Genomic DNA, 21,136 nt, shown 5'->3' with positions numbered 1-21,136 from the left:
AAATCAAGCGCAAACAGCACGCACCGCAAATGGACAACATACCGTACTGCCAGCGACATTTTGGCAAATCATGCCAAGAATGAAAGAGCGACCGGACGAATGGACGACTGCAACGGTATACGGTTGGCAAAACAGTTAGGCGTGCAAAATAAATAAATAAAAAAAAACAAAACAACAACAACAGGAATGTAAAAAGCCAAAAAAAGTAGATAAAAATAAAATTGGTTTGGTAGTGGCAAAAGCAAACTGGTTCCGGCCAGCAGTCGACGCTGGAAAAAAATTCTGCACGGCCAGTTGGTTAGAGCTGCCTTGGCTGACGACTCGATCAACCGCTGTAATTTGTGGCCTATGTGTGAGCATGTGTGTGTTTGTGTGTGTGTGTGTACCACTTCCGTACAACAACGCCCCAGCTCCAACTCCAACTTCAGATCCAACTCCAGCTCCAGCTGTAGTCACTCTCCAGTGCTCTCTCAACATTCTTGGTTCACGTTCGTTGCCTAAGTCTTTTGTTTTGCTGCCAACTTATTTTCTTGTCGCTTTTTTTGCTATTCGCTTTCATGTTCATTTTCATGCATAAGGCATAAAGAAAGAGCTGAGCATGCGCAGCGTGGCAAGCACCGCATACACTTAAAATGCTAAAAATGCATAACAAAAGCAACTCACACACACACACACACATACTTATACAGCACACACAACACTTACAACAGAGAGTGTGGCATACACAACAACAAACATTCCGACGACGACTCGTTGACTCTTTGGTATCGCGCGCGCGCATGTTAATGCGACAAAGATGTTAATTGACTTTTACTTTATTTAAACAAAATAGTCGCAGATAGAAATGTTCGTCAACATGGCGTCAACCGCAGCACTAGCCGCGACAGCAGAAACAACAACATTATGGCCCATAGAGTGAAATTTAATTTACTTTTTTGGTTTTGAGGCAAAACTTCATTGGTTTTTTTTTATTGTTGTTGTATTTCTTTTTTATGCCAACGATTTCATTTTGGCATTTAAGCTATTTGGTTAGTTGCTCGAATCGAGCGTTTGCATTCGGCTTTTATTCTGATCTTTTGTGTGTGTGTGTGAAGAGGCGCAGTTTAAATTAATAATGAAAATGAATCGCAGTATAATTGAAGAAACAAAAGAAACATGTGTGGACCCAAGTTGATGTTAGACAGACGGTATAAGCAACGAGAATGAGAACGTCACTTAATGTTGAAAATATTTACTTCTTTAAATGAAATACATTTAATGGCATAGATAAAATAAATAGGTATATATTTTTATAAATCACTTAGATATTAAACTTCAATAGCACGTGCCTTTTCGGTTTATTGAAGTTTTCTTTAATTGTTCTCCATAGTTCTTTGATAGTTGATTTCTCGATTTTACAAACTAAATAGTGTTTCTTTTTCAAATAAAGTTAAGGTCTGAATATAAATGAAATAAAATATAATCATGTAATATCGTTACAACATGTTAAATATTAAGCTAAAATGTATTTGTTTTGGCGTTATTTAAAAATTATAGCTGGTGCAAAATAATTAATTAATTGTTCTAATGAAATGCTAAACATATATTTTACTTCACTTAATGGTGCAGTTTTCATTTGCAAAATTAATCTCGATATTTTTGTACACATAAGAATACCAAGATCAGATCAAATTTAACTGCTCATATATTCCCAACTTCTGAATCTTATTTGATCAATGTGCTTGGCTTACATTGCATTCTAGTTGCTGTTCTAAAGCAATTATATTAAGCAATTCTGAACAATTAATAACAAACTATTCCATTTTTTGTGCCTTCAGTTTAAACAATAAGGTACATATTATTATTTTTCAAAGATCAGTTTATTTCTGTAAACGATTGTTTTTATGCCTTGCGCTTAAACAGTTATTGTTAAAAGGAATTTAATTGATTTGCTCTACTTTAGAATTGTGCCAATTCACGCATTCAACCATTGTGCCTACAGGCCGCGGGTCACGCTATTGTTAGGCCGCGTTTGGGTGCGTCGAATGTTTTTCTCCGCGATTGCATTTTTAAATACTTGCAAAAAAATAAAAGCAAATCACGCACAGAGCAAACGGGCCCAATGCCCGACACACCCTAGACACAAGCGCAGCATTTTAGAATATTTTAAAACCCACACCGAAACAACGGCCAACGAATAATAACACCAACAATAATAGCAGCAGTAACAAGAAAAACAATGACTCTCAATTGTCTTTGCAGTGCAAAAGTTTTGTTGCTTTCTTTTGCACATGTCAAAAATTTCCCTTTTTGTTTTCAGCATTTGTTTGCACGAACAGACACGTTTATAAATGTACACAGAGTTGCATGTGTTCGTGTGATCGATGAGCAGCAGCAGTAGCAACAATGGCAACAACTACAACAACAGCAACTACAGTGGCAATATTTGGCGCTTGGCTCTTTAATGTTGAGTTGCGTTGCTGTCTCAAAGGTTTATTGGCCTTTTGCCTGACTGACTGACTGACTGTTGTGCCTAACTTTTTTTTTTCTTATATAGTATGTGTGTGCGTATGTGTCGTGCTGTTTTAGCCAACTTGGCCACGCTCGGCCTAAGCTGACGCGTTCGCTCAACTCATTTCATTTTGGCTCTGGTGTTAGTGAAATCGTGCGCCGACTTCGACTTCGACTTCTTGCTAAATATTTCTTCTTTCTACATGAAATTTTCTATTTGTACAAAACGAAAAGCAGCAGGCAACGATAGCTGAGCAATTAAGCGGCTTACTGCAGCGGCAGTGGCAGCAACAGCAACAACAGCAAAGACAGTGAAATATCTGACTAGTCACTCCCTTGAAGCACATATGTATGTATGCATGTCTATGTCCATGTCTGTTGGCTGTCCAATGCTTTTAGCCAATAAGTCAAACTGTCAGTCAGACAACTTCGTCGTCAACGTGCGTTTTACAAATTGAAATGACATAGAAAAATGGCAACAGTACACAAGTACCATAAAGTAAAATGCTTGCAGCAAACTTTTCGGCCAGTTGCTGGCCACGGCATATGAACCTAATAGAATGGCCATGATAAAGACATAGAAGTGTAGTCACAGTCGTAAAACTTGTAGTACTAGTCGTGCCATTGCATTTTAATTCCCATTGCCATTTTTTGTACTTAAGTCATCCATCATGGCTCTTATGAACGCCCCTTCTCGGATTGCACGCTCATCTACTTACACTTAAGAGCGTACCTAAGGCTATAATAACTCCTCACTAGAATGCTGAAAAAGCATGAAACATTAACTACATAAGTTAACAATCGTTACTATCGATGTATGCATAAATGTATGACCGGAATCACGAGATGAATCAGTAGGTAGCGTTCGTTTTTATGCGAGCTAGTCCGTTACATGGTTTGTAGCCTGGGATGGATAACTACTGACAAAAACAAGCTCGTACGGAATATATGCTTTTTTTGAAAATCGCAATTCAAAATGTCTAGTCCTGACCTACTGTAGAACTTTAGATCGATATGAGAACCCTTAGTTTGAAATGCATAGTAATTTTTTAAGTGATAAACAAAATGCTGTCTGCATTCACGAAAATATCATTTCAATCGGTTTTATTCTTAATCGGTTTTATGCTTAAAATCTATATAATTGCCATGGCAGCCGGATTTTCGATGTGTTCCGAAACCGTTTTTATTTAAATGCCGATGGAGGTTTCAGGATCGATGTCAAGTTTTTTTTTTAGCATATTTGAATTGGAAATAGATGACAAAAATTGGAACAGCTAAAGGAAAAGCATAAATAATTGGTCGATATTCTTAAAAGTTATATTAACAACTCTTGTCACTACAATATAGAAAGATAATTGTAAGCTTTAACTAAAGGTGCCGGCCTAATGTCCTTTTTAGCCTTCAAAATATGTGTGGAAAGTGTGTAATGTGTGTGAAATATGTATTCGCGCTGTATCGTGGTGTTTTTCTCTTGCATTGCTGCTGCTTGCGTTGCGTTTTTATCTTCTTTTTTAGTAAAATGCATGAATAATAATAATAAGTTTATTATTTATGTGAAAATAAAAGCGGCAAAAGTGAATTAAAATAAAACAATCTTTGAAAGTAAAAATTATTTACGCTCAAATAAAATTGATTGCATTTGCCGAAGTGGCGTTTGCAGTTCGTCAAACTTCGCCAATTAAAAATTCCAAATCAAAACATACTCTCAGTTTAGCACGATTTGCGCCAACATGGATGAATTGGATCGCTGTTGTTGCTTAAATGAAATAATTAAGCGAGTACATTTTTTTCTTCTATTATTTATATTTTTGTGCGTGCATGTGCCCCGATAAAGTTGCAGGCAATAATAATGCGGCTGCTCTTTCTATACATGACTGTATAAATCAGTAAGACGGCACATGTGTATGTTCGTACTCGTACTTCTATTTTAGTACATCTGCGTCTTGTTAGAGTTTCACTGCACGCCTGCGTGTTGGTTGCTGCCACACAGTGCCACACAGTTGGCGGCACCCAGACGAAGCGCAATTGCGCGTAGGTTATTGAAACTGCATTTTCTGTTCATTTTAATTAGGTTTTGGCTGTGCCTTTAAGCTTGACACGCAGCTACCGCACCCTAAAACGCCAGTTAGTCATTCTGTTGCGAGATGCGGGGGGCAGCCAGGAGGCGGACAATTCATGCGGAAATATGTGGGCGGCCCAAAACTTGCGACATACATTAACAGCTGTGCAAATTCTTGTGGCTTGCGAAGGGCCGACACAGCTAACTGACATACATACGAGTATATGTATATTTTTAGTATATGTGTATAGACAGCAAGTGTGCTTAAGTATTTGTTACCTAGATTGGTAATGACATAACAAATATAAGTCCATATATGACAGTGCATGGAATGGAATTGTTTGTTCAATAATTTAATTACAAAAATAAATCTTCACTAACCCTGGAGTATAACTGAAGACAGTGGCTTTTCTAGCACTATTTGTGTAGAAACAAATACATTATCAGCCCTGTTTTAGGTAGCAGTGGGACCAATTGGCATACGAATATGCTTGAAATATTTCTCTCCCTAGTGGAATAATAAGCGAATCAATAACTTCGTTGTTTAAAAAGGAAATCAAATGAAAGCACAGTATACCCTGCTATCACTAGTACCATATATAAAAAAATATATTTAATAACTAGACATACCACCTACAATGCTTTTTTAAAACTTTATAATTGTTAAATTAAATTGGGAATATACTTTAAAGTGCCAATTGCCCATTGAATTGAGTAGCATTTGTCTGTCGTAAAGTTTTTCGTGTTCTGGAGGAACATTTGGGAAAAAGAGTTATTTAAGTAGTTTAAGATATTTAAAATATATATGAAAAATAAATCTTACATCTTAGTTATTTAAATTTATGTACATTTTTAGAAATTCTTAATAAGAAATGGTAAAGTAATAATAGTTAAGAGCTACGTTTGGTTTGCATGTTAATACTTTTTTATTGCCGCTTTTAAACACATAAATGGAGAATCTGAAGAAAATATTTGGTGGACTCATTTTTATGTTCTGTGCGAGCTTTATTTTTGTGTTGGTGCAAGGGGAATTCAGGGTTACAAAACGTCAATACCAAACACTTGATTCATTGAGTATTGAATATGTAACCAATTGAACACCTGTCTATCAATTATATAACATTTTATGCGCTAACTTGGTCTTTTAATTCATCCATGTTGGCCGTTTTTGTTTTTTAAGCGCCGCGACGTTTTGGCTGCCGCTGCAAGGCCTATACTCGCACATTCATGTATCCACCTCAGCAATTTATCAATGTAAACTATGCCAAGAATGTGGTTCACAACGAGCCAAGCAACAAGCCAACTTACCAAGCAAGCAAAAAGGCTGCCGCATGGTCGAAAGCGCGCAGCTGACAAAGTCTCTTTTCCACAACAAACACATGAAAACTTTATTATTATTTTAGTGCCACACACATCTATCTTATGCATAATTTAAGATTTGAGCAGGTGCGCATGTGTGTGTGTGTGAGTGTGTGTGTGTCATAAAGCACAAATTTATGTGCCATAGACAGTGAGACGACGCGCGTGTAAAAAATCTAAACAGCTACACAAAAAGCTAGATTAAAATCATTTTTAAAAATTTTGTTCGGCTGCTCAATAGAAATCTGACACAACTTGGTAGAAATTTTAACGCATTTAGTCATGGGAATTTTTTATTTTCATTTTTATTTTTATTTTTCGGCTCACCTTACTGCTGAAAATGTAAAGAAATGCTTTATTTTTGGGTTGGTCGGGTAAAACGAAAAACTTAGGCAACAAACTTGGTAAAGAAAATGGCTATAATTTGTTCGGCCAGTCTCTGAGATAATCCGACTGACTAAGTAAATGTTATTTATTTAATGCCGAATATAGTTGAGGTGTTATTGTGGTTGATGTTGTTGCATTAAGGCATCAGACAGCAGCAGCTGAGGCAGCAGTTATCGCATAAAGTGCTAGAGCCAAGCCATGCGACGTCTTAGCATTGGAATGCGGTCGAACTCGTAGCCAAGCCAACATATATACATACGTATATAAGTATTTATATACACATATGTATGTATGTGTGTATATCTTAGTAGCTTGAAAGAAAAAGAGCGAGTGCGCATGCGCGCCAGCGAGCAAGATGGCGCTAGAGAGGGAGTGGAGGCTACAGAGGTATGCGTACGTGTTGGTTGGCAAGCAGCGCTGATCAAGCGGCAAACTGAATGACTGAATGACTGGATGACTGGATGACTGACTGAATGAGTGGCTGCTGCCTTAACTGTTTGCCTCAAATGTTATTAGCATTTGCAGTCTCTATCATTGGCCATCACTGTGCGTCGCATTGCTAGTTTAAGTGAAACGAGTTCTGTTGATTTTGTTAATTCGTAAGCACTTGCCAGCTATTTAACAACAAGAGACACAACAACAACAACAACGACAACAACAGCACACATTTTGTGTTTTTCTCTCATTGCTCAATATTTAACTATTTTGAAGCCATTCCACAGTGTGTGCACATATCCAAAAATACATTAAAATCACAAATTTCTGTTCATGTTCGTTTCTGGCAAATACAAATCAATTTCTGTCTGACTGTCAGCTTGATTGTCGAAGTCCATGCTGCGTCATTTTTGGGCATAAATATTTATGTTTAAAGGCTGTGCCACAAAACAGGTGAAAGTTGCTTCCACAACAACAATAACAACAAAAATAAGAGCAACAGAAACAACAGAGTCTTGTCATTGTCTTGCTTTGCTATTTAATATTCTAGGCAACACTTTTGGGGTCATATTATTTTTAAAATTTATATATGGCCATTTCTTAATGAAGTAGACAGTTGATTTTAATTAATTGCTGTGCAAAATGTATTCCATTAAACATAAATTATGATAAATGGCGAAGTTAAGCATTCTCTTCTATAATCAGAAGTCATTTATTCTATTTTTTTGTTTATTTATTAAATTGAATTTTTTGAACGCTTTCAAATGAATAAAATGTATGAAGTAGGTCAGTCTGCTGCAGAGCTTCAACCCACACATGTGAGATGAAAAATGACTGAAGTTGTCTGCTTATGTTCTAATGTTTTATTTAAGCAAGAAATTGATTTGCAATTTTAAGCATCTTGTCTACCATATCCTGAAACTGGGATCTTTTTCATTTTATTGCAATATAGTTGTACTTATATATAAAAAGATAGACGCTTTTAGATACAAGTATACCCTTTTGTGAATATGTATATGGTATGTATAATACTGATATACAATTTGACTGTTGATGGTTGTGCGAGCACATCAAAAATTCTGCCTTGAATATTGGAGTATTTAAAAAGTAATGGAAGGCACGCATGAGAACTTAAGTTTCTTGAGTTTCAATTAGTCCTTTTCCTGGCGGGTCAGTGTCTAAATTTGTATGGGACATTTGAGGAATACTTAATCCGAAAGTCTAGACTTTCGATAACGTATTTGAAGGTATTGGAATGTATCGACAAATTGCTTCATCACTTACGAGTCCGTGGAGATTCCCTGATGCACAAGTTGCGAAATGTTTGTCGTTGTTGCAGTTGCAGTGCCACTGGCATGGATTTTGTCTTCAGTTTCGCCATAGCATCAGCCGATTCGATTGTACACATTTCGAAATGGGCAAATAATCATGGAAGAAAGAAAAAATCTTTACTTTCATTCATCACGATGCGACGTGTGGCGGCCACTGTGAACTTTTCACACACAATCACTTGTGAATGGCGGCGTCGCCATCATCGTCGGCATCGGCTTCGTCATCGTCACCGCGACTGCTTGCTGATAAGCATAAACAATTTTTTAATATGCCATAGGCTGTGGTTTTTTATATGGAAAGGTGCTCGACTGCACGAAGATAATTACGTGAATTTTTTTGCCTGAGCGCGCTCTTTGTGAAAAGTTGATTAAATTTATTTTGTTTTGTTTCTATTTGCAGCAATGTATTTTATAACGTGAATTGGCCAGCAGCTTTAAAATTTACGCAACGCCACGCCCCCTTTACAACGCTATATACGATACGAAGATATAAATTAACGATAAGTTGAGCTCGAAGCCAGGAAATTTGATTGGACTGGATTGCTCAACAACACAACACAAAAATGGACTGGGCCGAAGGTGATTTGGTCTGGTTCGATCCAGGCGTGGGACATCCCATTCCCGGTGAGATTCAGGAGGTGCACCGTGCGGCTCAAGTGATTGTTGTTCAGGCACTAATCAAGGGCAAGGTGAGTAATGCTATAATTAGCGGAAGCTGCTAAACGAAAAGAGTCGTTGACCCATTTTTTGTTTTTACCCCGCACCTCGAACATTAGTCATATATCTTATGTGAATATTTAGGCATTCATTTCACTTAATATTCAGGCAAAAATGTTGCTTTCTCTCCTTACCCGGCTCTTCGGCCGTTGGTGTAGACAATTAACGATATTCCTTATATACAAGTATAAGAAAATAATGTAAAGCTATATAATCGTAATTATATATGCATTTAAATAAGTTCTTAGGCATTACAAAATACAAGAGACTAGGACGAGGCAGTGCCAAAAGTTTCTCTAAATTCTTGGTAGCGTAATTAATTGATGTGCTGATCGCTAGCTAATCGTCCAAGTTAAAATCACTGAAGCTCGGAAGATTAAATTTGGACACGAGTGTTACTTGTTGTATTACTTACTCAAGCATCCTCTAGGATAATTAATTGAAAAAAGTATCTTGAATTTATTAAATATATCTAAAGAAAAGCGAACCACGGCCCTGTTAGCTAGAAAAAAATATGTTCTGGTAATGTAAAAGTAACAAAACACTAAATACTCAGTAGATAACTGAAGTGCGAAGAAGTGCCTACATTTGAGATCAACAGCCTTTTTTAAAGTCCGTTAAAAAGGAAAGTTTGATTTCAAAAAGCTGCCTACAAAATGAATAATACGAAACAGTACAGTAAATATTCAGTTTCATAGCCCCGGAGCTAATGTTTTGAAATCTCTGAGGATGTGGCTTTACTATTGGTATCTGATAATCGTATTACTTCTGTAGAACTGACACACCTGCTATTATTATTATTTTTTCTTGGCATTTCATGGCTTACTATAAGTCGCCACTTCAAATGCTCTTTTAGTTACACTACATTAGAAATCAATTACGTCTAATCGAATGATGTGCACAATGAAATAGTTGTAGTTGCGCATCCAAAACTAATCGATTTTAGGCTGCAGAAAGAGCACATTTTCAAATAGTTGCGGCGGCCGATAATTTGTTGCAGTCACTGTAGAAGCAGAGAGACTTGAAGTTTTCTCACCTTCTTTGTGTTTTGTTTTGTTTTCCAATTTTGAGCAAGGGCCGGCCATCGCTCATATTTATGAATGGTTTTCACTATTTTCACTTAAAGTCAATGGCATACGTATACGATTTTATTAACACATGTACATGCATATGCATGAATGTATGCATATATATGAATGTATACTTGTAAATGTGTGCAACATTGTGTTGATGGGCTTTGGAATTTAAGGAATGTTTTCTTTCATTTTGTACAAGTATGTGCCAATTTTTCGTGGCAGCGACAGCGACAGCGATAGCGACGTTGATGACGACAGCGTTGATGTCGTTTAATTGTTTAAACAAAATTGTGTGCAATTAAGCAGCACAACAACAACAACAACAAACAGATACAGTAATAGTATACGACAAGCAACAGAAACAACAACGGAAGTGTTTTGTAAGCGGCTCAAACCAAAATCGTAGCAACGGCAACGGCACCGCACAGACCAGTTTATTTATTTTTATGTTTCTCTCCATTTCTGCTTTGCAAAGTTTATTGACTGCTTTTCTTTTTTCCTTATTTTTGGTAAACGATAAATGGGTTATGTGTGCGCTTAGCGTCTACGCCCACATCTAGGCACTACCCATAGACCAGAAGTAGCCAACCATCAAAGAGAAGTGCCACAATTCTAGCGCCTTCGAAATCCAGAGTCGCTGCCAGTAGTTACACATTCCCTTTTCCTATGCAAAACGCAAAGAGATAAGTAAAGAGAGAGAAAGAGAAAGAGTAGGGGGAAGGGGGCTAGGCTAGGCCTCTCGCCCAGGTGGCCGCCTCGGAAATCTGCTAAGCGCCAGCAGCAGAAGAAATCAGAATTACTTGCCGCCGCATATCCTGTTTCTGCATTGTGGTTGTCGTCTGACAACTTGTTATAATGTTGATGCCGGCCATGGGCTACATAGACTTTGCCTTTCAGGCCGTGCAATTTTACAAGGATAGGGTATTAGGTATTAGGGATAAAGGGTAATATATCTTCGTAGGGTAAACATTGAAGTCCTATAAGCTGCGCGCTCGTAATTTTTCAAAAAATCAGCAAATTCTTAAGATTCGGAAAAGCTTAAAAAATAGTCGACTGCAATTTTTTTTTGCAAATTCACAAGCCCGTAAATTCCTACCTACTCTATTAGGGGTTCTAAAATTGCTGGCTGTGACTTGGACTTAGACTTTTGTATTTAATAATTTTTGGTTGACCTCACATAGATTATTTGAAAAAAAAAATCCAATTATTTATGTTATTTGAAAAAATATGTGCAATTATTTCGAATATTTGTAGAAGAAAGGTCCTTTTATTTAGGAACAATTTGTCTATTGGTAGTTAAAATTGTTATATAAACTGATGGGTATTGGATGTCGCAACGTTAACTACATATTCCACATGCCGCACTCTTTAGCATGTGGTGCATGGAATACTGAGAACGAATTAAATATAACTGCACACTGCGCCGACTGGCTTGCTACAGGTAGAAGCCGATAGCCAAGTGACCACGAACTTGAACTGGTTGTGCGGCTAGGCGCACAAATGGCTGAGAGAAAGTCCACTGGCAATGGCAATTGTGGCGAGAGCTCTCTCACATAATTGAATGGCCGCCGGATCACAAGATCACAGCCATCAAAGCGATCGCACAAAGACAATCACACGCACGCACACACACACACACACACGCGCGAACACACGCGCGAACACATGTGGATGCGACAGGTTTTGTGCACTGTGGAGAACATGGGTTAAGCAAGCTGCAGGAGTATCGATATCGTGGTCTTGGCCGTCGTCTTCGTCGTCGTCGCCGTTGACGTTGTCGCACGCCACCATCGTCCCCTCCCTGCCCCTCCCCCCACGCATTGAAGCATGCGTGTAAACGTGTTTAAACCCGATATGTTTCCATCGTTTGGATGTCTAGATGTCTTCTGCTTTTTTTTTTTTTTTGTGTGTGCCGTGGAAAACCGTTCGGTTTAACCAATTCCAAATGTCGTGCGGCAGGAACTGCTTTCAGTTGCATTCGAGACACGGTAGCAAACGTTATTCCGCCAGTTCTTCTTAAATTGTTGTTCTGGCCGCTGTTGATTTTGTGCTGGATCGTGCACAGTGATCGGTGCTCCGTGGGACACGTGTAACGGTTAATGCGTATAGTACGCTTCCATCTGGAGCCATGGCAACGCTGCGGCTCCGTGACACCCAGTCCCGCACAGTCACCATCATTGGCGCTGCTCTCACCACACGTGCTGCGACGCCAGCGTCCGGCCAGCATGGAGGACTTGCCGCATGCGGATGCGCACTCGGCCACCCTACGGGCTAAGTATTTGAGGGAGAGAGAACGCAGGGCCAAGTGCCGCTATCCGCAAGTGGTGAAGCGTCTGTCAACACTATGCAGCGATGTCATTGCACGACATGTGGGTAGAGTAGGTCAATGGGTCAAACAATGAGCCCGAAATTTAATTAGCGGTTTAGAAAATAACACAATCGATTGAAAAATAGGCCACTCTCTGGAGTGTTAAAAACACTTTCTTTGATAGATGGAAAACGTATTCGTTTCCATTATTGGAGCTGATGAATATTTTATTCCAAATTTATATGCAAGATTAATTGCCGTTTATAAATTCTATGCAACTCCACAAATTTTCCTATAGATAGGAACAAAAATCTTTTGAGTCCATAGGTGCTATTCAAAGTGCTTAATATTCGGTTTTTATGCTTAAATCCGATTTGTTAATATACGCTATCGCTCAATAAGATACAAACTAATTTATACTTGACTATTGACTAGTTCCTGGCATTATGCGCTTTTGATGTGTGTTTACCAATAAATAGCTAATAACACTTCTCATTACCCCTCTCTTACAGCCACAAACATTTGCGCTGCAGCCAGGCGAAGGAAATTTGCGACCGCGCCAGGACTTGGGCAGCAGTGGTGTGGAGGACATGACGCTATTGGATGACCTGCACGAGGCCTCATTGCTCTGGAATCTGCGCCTACGCTATGACAAGGGCCTAATCTACACTTTCGCTGGCAGTATTCTGATTGCTGTCAATCCGTACAAGATGTTTTCGGATGCTTATGGCTTGGAGGTGGCTAAGCAATATGCAGGTCGTCCATTGGGTGCTTTGCCGCCACATTTGTTTGCGATTGGCGCTGCGGCGCATGCAGCGCTGCCGTCACCACAAGTGGTCGTCATCTCGGGAGAATCTGGTTCGGGAAAAACGGAATCGACGAAACTAGTTATGCAGTACCTGGCCGCTGTGGTTCCGGGTGGTGGCTCAGCCTCGGCCGTAATTACGGAGCAAATCCTGGAAGCAGCTCCTTTGTTGGAAGCTTTCGGCAACGCACGCACTGCCCGTAACGACAATAGTTCCCGTTTTGGTAAATATCTAGAGGTGTACTTCAAAAGCGGTGCCATTGTGGGTGCCAAGATAACGCAGTACCTGCTGGAGAAGTCCCGCATTGTGACACAGGCGCCGGGAGAGCGAAATTATCACGTCTTCTACGAGATGCTTGGAGGCCTAGCTGAGGCGGAACGGACAAAATATGGTCTACTTGAGGCGGACAAGTATTTCTATTTGAATCAAGGTGCCACAGACTGTGCGCCAGGACGAGTGGACTGGGCGTCGTTGCAAAGTGCCATGCAGGTGCTGGGCGTTTCTGAGGGAGAACGCGAGGGAATTGTGCGCGTCCTAGCCGCAGTGCTACATCTGGGAAATGTGTACTTTCATCGTAGACAGCTCCGCCATGGCCAAGAGGGCGTCGAGGTGGGATCAGATGCTGAGATAAAATGGGCTGCCCACTTACTGCACATAAACGCCGAGGGCTTGCACCGTGCGCTGACCAGTCGCACTACAGAGGCACGTGCTGAACGTCTTTTCACGCCGTTGGGCATAGACCAGGCACTGGATGCCCGCGATGCCTTTGCCAAGGCTCTTTATGCAGGCCTCTTCAATTGGCTGGTGTCTCGCGTCAATTCAATTGTACAAAAGGGCGGCACACACGATGCTCATCGCATTAGCATCCTGGATATTTTTGGTTTCGAGGATCTGGCAGAGAACAGCTTCGAGCAGTTGTGCATCAACTATGCAAATGAAAATCTGCAATTGTATTTCAACAAGCATGTCTTTAAATTGGAACAGGCAGAGTATGCGCGGGAACGTCTGGAATGGACACCTTTGGCCTGGGATGATAACTTGCCAGTCATACATTTGCTGGCCAAAAAACCAGTTGGCATTTGCCATCTATTGGACGATGAGAGCAACTTTCCCCGTGCCACAGACCTAAGCTTTCTGGAGAAGTGCCACTACAATCATGCTCTAAACGAACTTTACGCACGTCCACGCATTGGTGCTCAGGAATTTGGCGTCACTCATTATGCCGGACAGGTGTGGTACTGTGTGGATGGTTTTCTGGACAAGAATCGGGATGCCTTGCGTGGAGATGTGCTCGAACTCCTGGGCTCCAGTCGCCTGCCTTTGGTTGCCGAGCTTACGAAACAATTGCGCGCTCAACGGGATGCGGGAAAGACGCTGCCCAAGGGCAGTAACGGACGTTTCGTGACTATGAAGCCAAGAACGCCGACGGTGGCCGCACGCTTCGCAGATTCCCTTCAGCAACTGCTGCAGTCTATGGGTCGCTGTCATCCATGGTTCGTACGCTGCATCAAACCGAATCATGAAAAACATGCACTGAGAATGGACATGCCTTGTGTGTTGCAACAGTTGCGCTATTTGGGTATGCTGGATACAATTCAGATCCGGCAACGTGGCTATCCAGTGCGTCTGCGTTTCCAGCACTTTGTGGAACGCTACCGTCATTTGCTAACCACACCCCTGGCACGGGGCACGCCTTATCGGGAGCTATGCCGAGCACTCTTAGAAGCTATGCCACGTACGGGTGTGGATGGGCCGGATTATCAGCTGGGAGCGACGCGAGTTTTCCTGCGTGAGGCCCTGCACCGAGCACTGGAGAGTGGACGTACGGAGCGACTTCGGGGAGCAGCAGTAAGCATACAGCGTCATGTTCGTGGTATGTTAGTGAGAAGAGCATTGGCTAGGCGCCAAGCCGCAGCCACACGCTTGCAAGCCAGATGGCGTGGACAGCGCCAACGGAAGCAATATCTGCGTCTACGTCGAGGAGCGGTCACAGCGCAAAGCTTGTGGCGTGGACGTCGAGCTAGAGTGCGTGTGCAACAGCTGAGAGCCGACCATCGTCGACGACTTGAGGCACAACAGGCAGCACAGCGAGCGAGGGAGGCTCGTGAGGCCAAGCAAGCGGCCAAGGAGGCTGATCGCAGCCAACTCAGTTATTTGGATATACCTGCCGAATTGGCCTTCATTTACTCCAAGCTAGATGGATGGTCGCCACCACACGGCGATCGCCACTTAGTCAAAGTGCTGGGTACCGTTCCAGGACCACCGGCAGCGCATGCAGAACTTCCTGCGGATCTAGCGCAGTTTTCCTTTGGAAAGTTTAGTTCAGTTTACTGCAATGGCATGCGATTGCATCCTCGACGTGAACCTATTACTACTCCCTTTTTGACGCGTGCTGCTTCTCGAGATCAGGACTTTCAAGATGCACTGGCCGTATTCAAACTCATCTTGCGCTGGAGCAACGACAAGGCGTTGGACGGGGCCAAGGAGAAGGTGTTGGCCGACTATATTGTGCACAAGGGACTTTCATCAAGAGGACTTCGCGATGAGATTCTGGTCCAGATATGCAATCAGGTGCATGGGGCGGAGGGAATGCAAGCAACACGTTTATGGCAACTCCTTGGGCAATGCTTGTGTTGCTTTCAGCCCAGCCCCGCCTTTGGCAAGTATCTGATGAAGTTTGTAGCCGATGAAGCACCACAGCCGCAGCAAGAGCAACTCTTGCGTCAACTGCTGCGCCAACAGAGCGCTGGAGCGAATGCCAGTCGCAGCTTTGTCCCAGCCTGGCTAGAGTGGCGTGCGAATTCGAGGGCTTCCGATATGGCTGTAGCGCTTACTTTACCGGATGAAGGCACTCAAACAGTAGCTATTGATTCCTGGACTTCCTGCGAAGAAGCTGCTGCACTGGCTGTGTCGACTCTTGGTGTGGCTAGTCGTGGCTGGACAGTAGTGTTGGATGACGGTCAACAGTTGACAGATAGCTGTGGGTTGGACTATGTACTGGATCTGATTGCAGAAAAGGAGCTGTGTCCTGCTTTCCCAGCACCGCGCAGTGATCTACTGCGTTCAGGAGCCAAGTTTGCACGCACCTCGCTGCCCGAGCATGTTGCAGGAACTGGAGTTACAAAGCGACCTGGTGTGCCGCCTCCAGCGCCCCCTGCACACAAGGATCTGTCAACGCCGACACCTCCTCAGCGCAGAAGTTCCAGAGAGTTGTTGTCACGCAGTTCAGCCCTGAATGAACGTTACTTTGAACGGGAGGAGCAGAGCAAGTCACGATCCAAGTCATTGGATGATTTGTTGGCCGGCGATATTGCAGATGCGGAACCATTGCCGGAATCGGAGACGGAGCCTTTGCACACGCTTGGGCTGTCGGAAAGCCGCCTTAACGACCGCTACCATTCGGCCGAGCGTCTAGCTCCAATGGGCAAAGAGGCAGCCCCACGCTATCAAAAGTCACAGAATGCCGGAAGACGTTCGCATGCCTCGCATGGCTCACATTCAAGTAAATATATGGATAAATCAGAGTATGCGACGCGTTCTTCGGCAATGTCGGATACTAGTGAGGCACCTTCGCTGGCCTCGCATGTGCGACGTGTACGAGTGCCCTCGCAAGCCTCGGATGTGGATCAGTTCCTTGACGATCTATTCAGTCCTGTTTTGGATGGTTCATTGGATGAGCTTTCGGATGCGCGTTCACTGGCGGCTAGCATACGTGGTGGGGGACGAAAAAAGCCCCTGGAAGATCAGCCACAGCACCATCAGTCGAATGGAACCACAAACGGTGGAGCTGGAAATCTGGATGACTACATTACAGGACTGTTTAAGCCAATTTTCGTGAGCGAGGCCGTGAAGACGTTGACCACGCAACAGGAACTGATTGATACCATCAAGGGAGGCGGAACCACTGCTACTAGCAGTACAAGTCTTACCAACAATAATGCGGATAATCTGATGCAGCTGGTGCAGCTACCAGCTGATACAGATGCTTCGCCCACACTTTACCAACAGCAGGTGCAGCGTGCTTTCCTGCAGTCAGCCATGGCGCAGAATCTTCAGATCCAGCAACAGCTGCTGGCTCAGAATCAGGCGCTGCAAACTCTACTTAGTCAACAAGAGCCGGCCGCAGGTGTCACGGTGGCTACTCCACCACCTAATAGCAGCACCTCACCTACACCACAGATAACAACAACGTCAGCTCTGCAGTCACCGATACGCGTTAAGAGCCGCATATCCCAATTTGCGGCCGAAAAGCGCAAAATGTCTGCGGAGGTCGGTGGGTCACTGATACCACCGCCGCCACCACCACCGCCCATGCCGCCACCAATTGAGGGCAAGGATCCTTCAGAGACACGACATTTTCTCGATCCTTATGGGCGCGCTAAGACGGTGCGCATTGGCAAATGGCGCTGGCCACCGCCCCAGGATGAGCCACAATTTCAAACTGAGGAGGATTTCTTTGCCTTTAAAATGCGCCAGCATCAGCGCAAGACGACACCACAGTCACAACAGTTTCACTCGAGTAGCAATGGTTCTACCCCTGCTGGTAATGCCGCAGCTATTGAATGGGAAGAGTTTGAAATTGAGACATCGAAGAGTCCAACACCACCGACGGGTCTCAGTCTGCCGGCCATGCACACCACACAGCTGGTGCGCACCACCATCAAGCTGGAGACGACTGGAGGCAATGGAATCGCTGTTGGCAAGGATGTGCACGATGCCGCGGCTACAGTTAACACTCAACAAACGGTCATCACTGCCACCAAGTTGGCTAAGAAGAGCTTCGAGATTGGCGCCGATCGTCCACCACCAGGTAGCGTTGGGAAACTTAAGCTTAGCTCCGAGATGCGCCAGCGTTTGGAGCAAGTTACCGCCGGACACTCGGTGCGATCCACGGTATCCAACAAATCAGAGCAGCGTGCGCCTGCCAAGCTGGAGGACACACGCAAGTTAATGCTGCAGCAGCAGCTGGGTGGTCTGTTTGGTGCGCAGTCCGGAGGGGAAGGTTCACCCACAGTGCGGACACAAATTGAACGTATGGAGGGAAAGCTATCTCCACCGCCACAGCTCTCAGGCGCATGGCCTGGTGTGGTGCCCCCCGCACCCAGTGTTCCAGCACCACCTCCACCCATAAGACCACCCACTATAGCCCCGCCCGCACCTCCGCCAGTGCCGAAGAGTCCCGTGGAACAAATAGAGATGGCCCCAGAGCCGGACTACCGTAAGGATGTGCCTGCTTTCATTCAGCGACAGGAACGCGATACTTTTGGTGCCGCACGCCACAATTGGACGACATCTGCATCAGCAGTAACCACACACGATGCAATGGCCGAAAGTATTCGTCAGCCCATCACATACGATAGCTGGGGACGCAGCGAAGCAGCTAAGCTGCAATTGGTCTATGAGACTAGCTACAAACAGGACCTGCAGGCGGATCGTGAGCGCTCACGTAGTCGTAGTCGTTCTCGTGATCGCGAAGACTACTCAGAATCTGTATGGGATCGCGCTGAGGTTGAAGGCCCCGCCTCAGGCAGCGGTAGTGAGCGTGAGCGCGAAAAGGAGCGCGAGAAGCGTGAGCGACTCTATGAGCTGCGGCAAGTGGAAAGAGAAAAGGAGAGCCACAAAGTCTATCAACCGGCGCCGCCTAAGGTTATACAGGCCAGCATGGACACGGCTGTTAAGCCAATGGGAATGGGCGGTGGATCAGGTAATGCATCTGTCGCACCTCCCACGTTCCGGACACACATGGCACAAAAATACGAGCACGAGCGCAAGCGCAAATCCTCAGCCAGCTCTTCAACGATGCAGAGTCTTCGACGCGATGATGTTGACAATGAAACGAACGAGTGGCCATCGTCTGCGGTCGTCTCCCCGCCGCCAGTACCAGCGCCAGTGCCCCCAACGGCATCATCCCTACAGCAACCAGCTAATGCCTGCCTTACCTACAACCGCGTGCCATGGAAGCTGCGTGTACGCAAGGAGGTCTTTCAGCCACACGAGCCCATCGGGCCGCCAGTGGCCCTCGATTTGCTCTTTGCTCAAGTCGTCACCGATGTATTCGGGGTGACGCCCTGTTTACGTATCACGCCCCAGGAAAAGGGTGCCGCCCTCAATATGCTACACGGCCATGGTGTAAGTGTGGACACGTTATCAACTCGGGGTCAACATGTTCGTGCATTGGTCAAGCGTCATCTGGTGGATATGGCACGCGACTGGCCACTCTATTTTGCACGCCTTTTTGCAGTGCAAGGGGCGCCACTATATCCCGACGTATCCATCATGGGCGTCTCACACAGCGGCCTTTATTTGGCCCGCCGCGACGCCGACTATCTGATTGTGGTGCAGGCCATCTCCTTTGCTGAGATACAGAATGCTATCACTCTACCGCGACCGGCAGCTCTGCAGCTCAATTTGCGAAACGGCAAGCATCTGGCGTTGCATGCATCACGCGCTGCCTCCATACAATCGATGATCACTAGCTTTGTGCAGGAGTTCCGCAAGGTGAGTAATCCTACCTACCTCTTTCATTTAATTGTTTGAGTGAACAACAATTTTCGTAGGGGACTCTATTAATCAGTCAATACAGGGAGTGTTCCAAAGTAAACAGGACTTTTGAATCTAAAATAAATTGATTTTGCCATTTGTTCTGTTTTTTTTAAAAGTCCTGTTTACTTTGGAATACCCCTTGTATGTATTTAATGTGTCTAATGCAAACTCCAACTGATTAGAATTAGGTTAGGCATCCTATAATGCAAGCCGTCGAAGTCATAGGATATTTAAAACTATGTTTCCTGACTCCCTTGAGTTGCTCTTTTTGTATATTTATACACTCGACTGGATGGTGAAACGGTATTTTGTTAACACTAAGATGAAAGAATGCACGAACGCAATAAAACTTTGCATGGAGGCTTCTTTTGGCAGGACACAGATAATATATTTGTCATATATCTATTATAGAAACGATATCATTCGGAAGAGTTGTTGTTGTTATATGCATTTAGATATGCCTTAAGATAACTCCTTAGTCCTTGCAAACGGCTTATTGGTGGGATTTCTGTAGCGGTCGGTGTAGTGGTCAAAAGTACGTATACCTAAATGATTAGCAGGATGTGCGTTTGTTTACTTTTCTTCAAGTCTCTCAGTTTTTAAACTATGGAGTTAACAACACTTTGCGCATTTCTGAAAGCATATTAACTGTCAATAATTGCCGGATCGCGCCACTGCTTATATCCCACAATTTCCATGTGAACGATCGGTCGATTTTGCAATTACAAGGACTTGCTTTTAAAGCAATCCCAACATGTAGTGATTGTATACAATCTTTACATCGTAATATTTTATCATCTGAATGCCACGGGAATGCATTTTTGTTAATCCGCAATACATTGTAAAGGTTAAAATTAAGACTTAAGTATGCGCTTGTTTTTTTATTTCACTCAAATGTGAGATTGTTCCAAAGTTCAAATCACGCCGCAGTCATCATCACAGAAGCATTATATTGAAATCATGATTTCTAATACAATTTAATAATTGTGCAACCTTGGACAGATATTAAATAAAGAATATCACGGGAACAAAAATATATATTTCAGACTTTCTTAAACAATTTGATCACCTTAACAAAAAAACACCTTTCATTTGGAAAAACGCAACGAGAATACTCCTAAAAATAGGATATTCTGATATAGGGGTTTTCTTTTTTTCGAAATAACGTTACTAAATGGATTTACTTACAGTTAAATTTTGATGGAGACTTTTGCTCGTTTTAAAATAAATAAATAAAAATAATAAGATTGGAACCTGAAAGAAACATAAAAACATATGTATATAATTATGAATATTAAATATTTTCTGCCCCCAAAAATTAATGTAAATATTTAAATACAATCAATCAATATTTAAAACAATCATATGCAAGTGTCTACTGTACTCTACTTGTATTGAACATACAAATAATACAAATTTTTAATTATAAAAAAGAAAGCCGACAACACATAATATGTATTATCGATTGCGCTTGCCCAGAGCATTATGTCTCTCATATATAATTAATAGCCTACCTGAAATGCTTCATTTCGTAAATATCGAGAGTTAGTTGTTAAATAAAAGTGCTAAAGGTATTTCTGCATGTCGGACCAAACCTAGACGCTTGCACTGCATTTGGGCAAGAC

At 43.0% G+C, this 21,136-nt stretch overlaps 1 protein-coding gene across 1 annotated transcript in view; it reads left to right on the top strand.

Annotated features, from left to right (window-relative positions):
- LOC115626747 (unconventional myosin-XV) overlaps positions 1-21,136 on the top strand; it is a 36,969-nt gene that overhangs the window by 3,389 nt on the left and 12,444 nt on the right. Inside the window, exons 2-3 of the mRNA XM_030522199.1 lie at positions 8,462-8,750; positions 12,675-19,466. Coding sequence (XP_030378059.1) covers positions 8,625-8,750; positions 12,675-19,466 — 6,918 coding nt within the window. The 5' untranslated portion in view covers positions 8,462-8,624. The remainder of the gene's footprint in view (positions 1-8,461; positions 8,751-12,674; positions 19,467-21,136) is intronic.

The sequence above is a fragment of the Scaptodrosophila lebanonensis genome, unplaced genomic scaffold, assembly GCF_003285725.1.
Source record: "Scaptodrosophila lebanonensis strain 11010-0011.00,11010-0021.00 unplaced genomic scaffold, SlebRS2 tig00000089-arrow-pilon, whole genome shotgun sequence".
NCBI classification, from domain to species: Eukaryota; Metazoa; Arthropoda; class Insecta; order Diptera; family Drosophilidae; genus Scaptodrosophila; species Scaptodrosophila lebanonensis.
This window is presented reverse-complemented; position numbering and strand designations above follow the sequence as displayed.